The sequence below is a fragment of the Cloeon dipterum genome, chromosome 3 (genome assembly GCF_949628265.1).
Source record: "Cloeon dipterum chromosome 3, ieCloDipt1.1, whole genome shotgun sequence".
In the NCBI taxonomy this organism is placed as follows: domain Eukaryota; kingdom Metazoa; phylum Arthropoda; class Insecta; order Ephemeroptera; family Baetidae; genus Cloeon; species Cloeon dipterum.
Window position 1 is genome coordinate 11,773,643 of NC_088788.1, and position 10,443 is coordinate 11,784,085.

General features: G+C 37.7%; 1 protein-coding gene across 1 annotated transcript; it reads right to left on the reverse strand.

Moving 5' to 3' along the window:
• Positions 1-24: 24 nt before the first annotated feature.
• l(3)mbn (lethal (3) malignant blood neoplasm) lies at positions 25-8,772 on the reverse strand. The gene is made up of 4 exons (XM_065485986.1): positions 8,636-8,772; positions 3,580-3,709; positions 3,307-3,438; positions 25-1,388 (listed from the first exon to the last, which is right to left on the reverse strand). The coding sequence occupies exons 1-4, from the start codon at positions 8,654-8,656 to the stop codon at positions 712-714; spliced, it is 960 nt and encodes a 319-aa protein (XP_065342058.1). The 5' UTR covers positions 8,657-8,772; the 3' UTR covers positions 25-711.
• Between the last annotated feature and the right edge of the window lie 1,671 nt (positions 8,773-10,443).

Below are 10,443 nucleotides of genomic sequence, written 5' to 3' on the forward strand. Positions count from 1 at the left end.
TTTCAATTAATCAAACACAACTCATCGCTTTTGATTTTTATTAAGAATTATTGTTAAATTACAAAGACTTATGGCTATACACATACACTCAAAAGGAACTCCAGGGATGTGATGTTTTAGTTTAAGGCGAATTCCTAGAATTTGTTTAGGCTTTATTATGTGAACCTTGTAAAGTGGCGGAACAATGGCAGTTATCGTAGAGCAAACAACTAAACATTCTAAATGCGAAATGAAACTAGCATTATTTTTATTTCTGCAAATATAAATATGTCAATTTTTAAATATAAAAATAATGTAAATTTGAATTTTCCTCAATGACAAAACAACTATATGGCCTGGTAGAATGAGCTAATAAATTTTAAAAACATTAGAACTGTCAATGTCCTTTAGCCAATATCCCAGCAAAAATCTATGGAATTTCCCAGAAAGATAAAATCGGCCAACTAATCGAGTTGTCTGGTCAAGCAGAGCCTACCCATAAAAGATCACGATTGAATGAAAACTCGAAATAAAAATTGAGTTTCCCATGCTAAATTCTCCCCTATTAAGATTTTTAACCTTCGGGAGGTGCATGACTTGCAAATTTTATCCAATCAAAAATTTCCCCTTAACTCGTTGAATAGAACCCTAAATTAAGGATTTCGCACCCTAAACTAAAACGCCAAATCCAAAGAATTTCCTTTATAGGTTAATTTTGATCGGCTCTTTTGTCTACCTTCTCTTGAACCACACAAACTCGTAGCCCTTGAGACCAGCCAGCTTCTCGGTGTCCTCCTGAGGAGTCTCGTTGGGCGGAATCCTCACCTGGCTGATCCTGGGCCTGAAGCCATTGCTGTCCGCCTCGTAGGTTACCTTGTGCCTGATGCCGTCCCTCGTGTTGACGAAGTACTCGCCCGTTTTTACACCGGTGTTGAGTCCCGTCTCCTGGTGGCCGTGGTAGCCGGCAGTGTAGTTGAACCGGTAGTTGAGGCCACCTGAGACGCCGTCACCCTGGCCGCCCTGAACCTGGCTCGGCCTGCTTCCACCGCCGCCGTTACTGCCACCCTGCTGGACGAAGGTGGAAGTGGTCGAGAACTGGTTGTTGTTGTTGCTCTGCGAGTTGCTACTGCTGGAGGAGCTGCTGGACGAGGACACCGACGAACTCGAGATGGTCACCGCCGACGGCCGATTGGTGGGCGCGATAGGTCCGCTGCTGGCAGGGTACGGCGACGACGGACTGAAGCTGCTGGGCTTGAAGCCGCTCGGCGCCGCCGGAGTGGTCGTCGGAATAATGCAGCCCGCGCAGCCGGGGATGCCACCGGGTCGTGGAGGCGGCGTGCGCTGCGTCGTCGTCGACACGGTGGTCGTCGGACGAGGCGTCGTCACCGCCGGTTGCACGGGGAAGACGGCTGGAATGAAATATGAGTTTGTACTCTTGAAAGCTATCAACTGTTTGTTCTCTATAAATGAGTCAACTGACGAAAATAAAGTGTGATTATTATTTTATACAGTTTATCAAACATTAAACGCCATTAAAAATGATGGACAGATCAAACTAATGGAGCGAAATGCATTAGTGCTATCATTTAGTTTAAAGTTTCGAATAAAAATCCAACTTCTTAAGCTGCCTTATAAATTAAGAAAGAACAGAAAAAAGAAAAGCAAGCAGGTGAAAATTTGAAAATAACACTTGGTTAAAACTCTGCACTGATTAATTCAGAATGAATGGGCCTATTCGAGAAAATTCACGAAGAAAAATAAAATTACACGCTCTTGTTCTGAGCAGCAGCTGTTTTAGTCCATCAAGCCTTATTATTCTCATTAACATCATTCTCCAAAACAAAATTTTGACCAAAGTATTAAGCTACAGAAAATTCTAAAAAAGCGATCGTCGAAAATATATATAAGCTTTACTTATTGCGGAGTAAAATAAAAAAAAGGAGATGGAAAGGCGAAATCGTGTCAACTCCCGCCCTCCCTGTGATTTATCTTTCCCACACAAAAATTCACAAGCTCAAAATGCATTATTTTTGTAATGAAAAGCTATAATTTCAAAGAGTATTTTCTTCTATCACGAGAATTACCTTGTACCTTTCTGACGGCTGCAACTGCTACCTTATTTGAAAAGGGTTTTAGGCAAAGTGCCATTTTAATTTTTTTTCCTTTCAAAATATCATTATTGAAAAGTTTTTGATTTTATTTTTCGATATAATATTTAGATCGTGATTAATTCTATCATAACTGTTCTGTGATAAAATCAGATTTTTCATTGTTAACCAAGTGATAATTACAAATGTCAATCAAGTGATGCGAAAAATATCACACAGAAAAATGCTTTACGAGAATTCTGAAAGAAGCTCCAAAACTGTGCAAACCTAAAAAAATTGTAAAAAAAGTTTGTATTGTAGTCCTCCTGTATTTAATGCAATTTTTATGCGCAATAGTTTTTATATCGCGGACTGTGAAATTCATTGAGTTCGCCTTATGTCACAACGGTCAATACGCCGAAGTTCTAAAAGGTTCCATGTAAAGCGTCCTTATTTTTTTTTTAAATATTTCATCATTTAGAAAAGGTCAAATTTTATTGAACAAAATTATCCTCTTTTCGGGTCATGATTAATGATTAAAATTAAATATGTAAAATTTCAGGCTCAAGGTCTGAAACGATGAAATTTTATGATAATTTTAACAAATTACGCAAATTGCAGGTCTTCATATTATTTAATCGCATTTAATGTACCGTGTTTACAACTTCAATATCATTTAATAAGTTCTAAACTGGTTTGAATAATAGCGAGGTTGCTTCAACAACATAAACAAAAATAAATGCGAATCCATTAATGCAAATCATATGAGCCATTGAGTAGGGTTGCTGCATAGAAATAAATTGAAAGAATTTGTATGCATATTAGAACTACATGCAAATCTAGAATCTTTTGCGAAATCAAAAAATTCCAATTGCATAAATTAAAAATTATTTTTAGCTAAAATTGTAACTGCTCATTGTCTCACGAGAAACATGCTATTTTCACCTATAAAACCGTAAATTTTCTCTCACACACCAGCGTACTATCTTTTATTATTACTACTTGTCAGCAGAGCAGCTTCACTTGAGATTCCTGACGCCTCTCCCACGTTAGAGCAGTGCATGAAAATCACGATTTTGCTCGAAAACTACAAACTAATTTCTCTCCTCTGTTTTTGTTTTCACGCGAGTGCGAGAGAGAAAACAAGCGATCTAATTATTATTTAGCTCCGTTAGAAAGTTGGATTTATGCAAATAATTGGCAAAAGTGTGGCTGGCATGAATGGAAATTGGAAACTTACGTGGTCCGACGCGTGTCTTCTTGCGGCCGGTAATCTTGAATTTGCCATCCTTGTCGGTGGCGTAGTAAGTGGTCCTGTACCATCCGTCGGCGGTCACGAATCCGTACTCGCCGGTGATGATTCCGTTTGAATCTGCGCGCAAACCAATCCAACAATTAGCCAAGTATTGAATAACAATTATTTTGACGCCTCATTGTCAGAAGCACGCTTTTACGCAAAAATGCTGTGAATAAGGAAGAGAGGTGAAAGAAATAATGGAAAAAGAATTTTTACCTTTCATCTCTTGGCGATGCTGCATGTTCTCAATGGTGAAGCCGAAGCTGTACGGCCGCTTGAGATCTTCCTCGCTGGTCTGTGCTCTGCAGCTCCAAACTGCACAGCAGAGCACCACCAATAGCCAAGCCTGCAAAAATAAATCAAGAAAAATATTTAATTTAAAATTATAAAATACACTCGCAGAGAATTAAAAAAAAATATTGTAATGACACAGTACAAAAGTGTGAAATTTAATTTTTCCTTTAAAAATTTAAACAGAGCTTAGCCATTCCGTAATATCTATGCAAATGTTAATATTTTTCTTTGGGGTTTAGCATAGCTGAGAATACAGCTAGTCTCTAATTTGTTCCTTTAGACGAACCTTCCTAGCATTTATTCGTGTGAAACAATTTTGTTGTGTGCTTTACGGAACGATTAGATGACACCTTCAGCTGAGATTAAAAAGTGGTTAAAAGCTACGGTTGGTTGTTTATTCTTTTTTAGGGGAAATAAGTGACCAGGCGCCAGAATTACAATTTTATGTCCCACAAAAAAAAAACATTTTATACTTTATGTGTATTCAGCAAAGTGTCAATTTTACGACGTCCAACCCGTTGACCGTCAAAAACAAACACGTCAGCCGCCGCGAAGACGATTCTTCTGGTCCATCAAAGGAAGCTGTCGATCGCGAGATCCAAACAGGGAAACGAGGAACCGCGTGCACAAAGGAGCGCAAGCAAAAATAACATCGATTTTCGCGATAGATATGGCAAGTGGCCAAGGCAACGCGAAATTAAAAAGGAGCCTCCCTAAGGTATATTCTTGCATCGCACGTGACGGCTCGTCAGTCATAAAATTTCTCGCGAAACAAAGGGATTTGGGCCGGAAAAAAACGAACGTGAAAGGTCACGGGCACTTAGCAGCAGGGGACGGGTGCGCGCGGGCAGACGCGGTGACGAATCCTGTTTGAGGATGGGCACAAGGTCGCGCGGGGGTCACCAAAGGTCCGCCTGCGTCCGCGTGCACATTTTTCTGATTTATGAATGGACCGATAGCAGGCCATTTATCGGCCGGCCAGGCTCATTTTCCTGCTTGGATAAAGCGTGGAAATTGATACTTTTATGTGCAGCGCGAGTTTGTTTGCACACACGATTCCTGCGATAAGAGCGATGATTGCTATTTCTGCGAGGTGAGACAAACAGAGACCACTTCATCAACTAAGTGAAGAGGATGCGGCTGCATTACGTCGTTTTATTTAAATTTCTAACAGACTAACAATTTTCTGCTTGATTATAATTAATTATGGTCTTTAAGCAACCATGAAAATTATACTGCAGCAAGAAACTCGTATTGTGAAGGACAGGATTAATATATCAACAAGATGTGAAACATTTTTGAACAAGCATTTTTTCATTTAAATTAAAATTACAAGATAAAAATAATTGAGTGTCAGCTGCAATAACTCAGAAAAGATTTAGCCGTAAAAATTTGCATTTCCATCAAAATTTGGGAGAATATAATACTGGCCCCCACTTTTCTCGCACTGCTTCTCCATTCAAAGCAGACGGAACAAAGCCTTTTCGCGTCCTCTTGACCGAGCTCGGCATAAATTAGCACCCGAATGGTACACGAATCAACACCGAAAATCCGGCTGCCGAGGGAATTCGCCATAATTTACGACCAGGGCAGCTACTTTAACGAGTGGCAAAGGCGCGCGCGGCGACTTGTTAGAGTGCTAATCGCAACTCCGTCGATGCACACAATAGTAAGAAAAAGAGCGGGGAAATAAATAAATAAATAAATTTCTTGGGAATAAATTAAGTAACGTCTTCTTGTTCGATCTCTCGATTTACGATCGGCGCGGAGGCCGAGACCGACTGTGGTCGTCCGTGGCCCCTCCCACGCCTTGGATGACCCCACACGCTTCCGGTTTGCATATAATATCGGAAAAATACTACTGCGTTAATTTTTCAGTAAAATTAAAATTTTCCCTGTAAATTTATGCAATTGAATGGTTGTTTGTAATTCATAGCAGCAAAGAAATTAAATATTAAAAAATAAATGCATCTTACTCATCAAATATTTTTTCCTTTAACTCTTTTAAAATCCCTCCGCAGCCAAAAAAATGTAAACTTAAATGGAATACTTCACATCATATAGCAGTATTTTGCATCTTCTCTAATTTGATTTTTTTTTGCACAGAAAAATTAGCAAACTTTGGGTCTAGTCAGGACCCCGAGGGCCGAGTGACATAAGGGGCCGTAAAAGTCGCGAAAGTTGCGCTGCTGGACACTTTGCATCTGATCTAATCGAGAGAGGAGTCGCGAGCGATTGATGTTTCTCGTCCCCGCAGGCCGCGCAATTAAAAAGAAACGCGCGCAGCCTTATATGCAAAATCGCTCTTTGTCTTTTCCAAGGGCCCTGTTGCACAAACAGTTTTTTGCTCGAGTTTCATCTACGGTGCAGGGCAATTCGCCTAGTTTCGAAACGGTATAGCTCTGCTTTTTCTATCACAATTCCCCCGGCAAGAAGAATCATTTGTGTCGCAAAAGGAGCAGAAGCTGTTTGTTTACATTTCAGCAAATCCCCCAATCGAACGAAATTTCTGAGAATCGAGATTTCTTTTTGTAAAATATAGCTTGACAGTTTCAACATGATTTAGCTATATACAAAAAGAATTAGTAAAGTTTTGTGCGTAAAAATGAGGTCGTTTAACAATGAGTAAAAAGCCTATTTACGTAAAATTTAAGGATACTTTGCTTTGAAGGACGCGAATAAATATTTTTTGAAAGTTTAGATAAACTAAAATATGTAGTTGTTATCATTATTTTCAACAGACTTATTGTTAGGAATGAGCATCATTATTTTTTCCTCTGAAAGCTCGCTTTTTGCTTCTGAAAGTAATTTATATCCCTTCAATGTTTTTTGTTTCATAAACAAAGACGAGGAGATAAAATTGTCTGGTACGTTGAAAGCAAATGTGGATTATTTAACAAAACAACCACGCGTTTTCACTTTCACCTTTACATGTATATTTCATATTCCCAAGATTCCAATAATTTGCAATTCGTTAAACACCGCAGTAAACAAACGGACTATTGATCTTGAGAGGCGCAAGAGCCTCGAGTTTTAACGAATATGCATTTCGCGAGCTCCTAAATCCTTGATGAAGCCATTAAAGATATCAATAATGGGCAATCGCGAATAGTTGAGCAATGCCACACAAATAAATCCTCTCTCGCACAAACGCCGAAGAGATCAATCGAGCGTTAGTATGGCCTCATTCAATGAATAATCGCCAATTATGAATTCACGTGAAAAGGTCATCAAAAAGTGGCGACGAGTCCATCTCGCTAGCCTCTTTTCATTTTATAATATAATAAGTTATTGCACGGCAGGCGAAAAGAAGAGTTAATAAAACGCACCTGCTGCCGTGTGTTATTCAATATACGAGTCCAATAATTCACCTCGTAGAGCAGTCGTGTGCACGTAATGTATATTCTATAAAATAAAGAAACTTCTTGACCTATCCGACCCCTCGGGATGTGCACGCGGCGCTCGATGTGTCAAGGCGATTTTCCCATTTGTGGCGAAAAACATCCGCCCTTAACGAGCCAATAAACAAAAGTTTTCTCATTCAATTAAGTGTGTATAATTAAAGCATATATGCTGGTTGCTATAACCTTAGCTTTTTGCAATGCCGCGCGCTCCGCATGAGCAAAGTAAATGTTGTGACTTAATTTTTTTATTTACTGCGCCGTGCGCCGCCGGGCACGCATGGATTATGATTAGCCGGCCTGGCAAGAAAATAGACACATACGGGACCTTATGACCAGCCGATTTACATTTTTTAATTAGTGACCGCCGCCGCCGCGCGTCTTGCGCCGAAATGTAAAAGTGATAAATTAAATAAATCGAGTTGCAGCCTTCTCGCTGCTTCGGAATACTACTAATTGGAAAATAAATCACGCATGGCTCTTGCGGAATATTGAAAATCAAACGCGCCAAAAGTCGCAAAAAATGTGTCTGTGTGTTTATCTCGCGGTTACTTAATAATATTGATAGGTGTGATTTACTGTGTCTGGGTTTCACTCTCGCACGATCTTCTTTCTCCTCTGATGCGAAAATATGCGCGCGAAACCGAGATTTATTGCTAATATTAGCGCGAGGTTTGACGTTTATTGCGCAATCGATCAAACAAAATTATATGCACTTAAACTTCCTTTGGCTCTATTTCCGCACAAACAGAAATATCATGCTTTTCAGTTGGTGTTAGAAATAATTTGCAGCTTTCAATATTAGTAGCACGTTTTTTAAAATTGACGAGAGAATATTTAAATTTTAGCTGGCGTTTCATTGAAAATAAAAAATCCTAATTGGGTTTTACATTTAAAACTTATATATAATGATGTTAAAATTCCAATTTTACACCAGTAAGGAAATTTCGGAAACGTAATTTTTAAGATGATGAAATGGGAAAAATTAAATCTCAAGATGGGATGAAATATTTTTCCATGATTTTACGATCAGTAAATTAAAGTATAATTCGAAAATAAATGCTGGATAAATTTTGTTGAAAACTTCTCGTTTCCAACGAAAATGCTCTAATTATATTGCAAATTCCAGGCTGTACAATCATGGTCAAATATCCAACTCTATTAAAAATTTAACCTGTTCACGTTAAATATCTTTAAAAGCTGACGAAAATTAAAGAGAAGGCTGATTATGACAGCTATGTTTTTCAGCCAAAATCAAAACTTCGTGATTTTGTTTTTAAATGAAATGAGAAAAGTTCGCAAAAAGTATTTACAGCATAAAAAATAAATATTAATTAAAAATCAGTACAAAAACGCTTAAAATGCAGAGTTTCTCATTATCGAACAAAAATTTCATTTGACCTTAAACAATTTAAATGTTTCTTGTGGTTCGTATAATCTCAAACAGAAGTGGTGTGTATTTTTTTACAAGAAAAGGTACACTGTGAATCACACATACTATATGATCTTATTTCTTCCCATTAGAATGACAAACCAATTTAGAATAAGCCCCAGAAAATCTAAATCAAAATACTCACTCGGCACGGAGACATCATCATGTTCACAACCGACGAAGAGCAGACTTTTGTGGTCTTCAGCTCTTCGAAGGCTTTTTATAGGCACGGGGATGGCTCGGCCGACCTCCCGCTCTTCCTACAAATAATAGTACGCGAAAAAAGGGAAATTCAAATGTAGAGACGCCGCCCGCGCTGCACATAGTGGGCACCGAGAGCCTCCTACTCCTTTCGCAAAACGCGCGTTTCGACGACTGTTAAAAAACGCGAAAAGCAGCAGGAGAATGATATTTTTCGTTCATCATTCACTGTTTGGCCGCGACGCGTGTTTTTATTGACACCTGCTCGATCATAAAGGTGCACTAAAGCCGCGGCGAGCTGGCGCGTACAAGCGCGCGGTCAAGGTGCTTTTAATTCTTCTGCTCGTCTTCTTGTTGTTTGAGGTGCACACATCAACTTCCGTAGTTCTCGCAGGAATATGGGATAAAAAATTGAGAAGAAAAATGCCACACGCTGAGAACACAATATCGAGAAAGGTCAAATTTCATCAAATTTAAGAAAAAAAATACATGTTTCACTGCAAATTTTAAATTCGAGATGGAGATGACAGGTGAACATGACTTAAGTCAAGGTTTAAAATAATTACAATTTGAGAACTCAGACTAATATTCCTCATTTTTCACTGTGCTGTTCTTTCAATGCACAAAAAATTATAGGGCCCTAAAAAATTTATAAAATGAAAACTTTTGAGATGGGCCATTTTTCAACGATTTCCTCACGATTCTTCATGATTCTTTCAGCTGTGAATTTTAGCGACTCGACTGTTTTTTCTAAGCTTCCAAAAGTCATATATATAAGGTGATCAAATAATCACGATACATGCAATTTTAATCCAATTAAAATCATTAAAATCTGCGCAAAACCATCTAAAAAACTGTCGAAAATTTCTAAATCGTCTGTTAAACCGCGAGGAAAGTGCATAACTATGTTTCAGGATATTTTAATTTTTTGATGGAATATTTCAGCCTGAAACTATTTTTGATCGGGGTTTCCTTTTAAATTATTATTTTCACGTGCGAATGTTGGGTTTGTTGCTATTTTTATATAGTATTTTCCATATTTTTCTTGAGTGTCCAGCATAAAATGTTGCTTCGTCTATTGATTTGTTTAAAATATTTTACTTATCTTACAAACTCGGGCCTTGTCCTTTTCGATGGCATGCAAGAACTAATTTTTTATAAAAACAAATTAGGAAGGTTAAGAATATAAATGATTTTTATAAGCACAATTAAAATTGGCGTTAAAACGTATAAAAAATATCCTTTAAGATTTCTTTGTTACATTTTTTGCAATTCGGAAGAAATTAAAATATTTTCTTTTAAATTTTTTAGCTCGTTTAGTAGTTGCGATATATATTTTACCTTTTAGGAAAATGAAATTTTTATTGGTTTTTTAAACGTACGATTTTCAAGAAAAGTGCCATCTTCGACGTATAACACATAAGTAAAAACCGTAAAAAATATGAAGTCCAATATAGAAATAAATTGACAAGAGATAGTTTTACCGTGATTCCTCATTAAAGAAAAATTAAAAATTTCTGTTCAGGTCAATAACAAACCCATTTTATTTTATTCGAAAATAAAGAAATTTAGTATGAAGCAAAGAATTCATTTAACAATTTCAATTTGCAAAAAATGAATGTACATTCCCGCGTTTGCAATATATCTCTGTGAAAAAATATAACTATTAAGCAGGCAGGTTGCCAAGTCATGAAATTTTTCCCAAAGCAACTTTTACTTCATGAATTTGATGAATGTAATCATCTCACATAA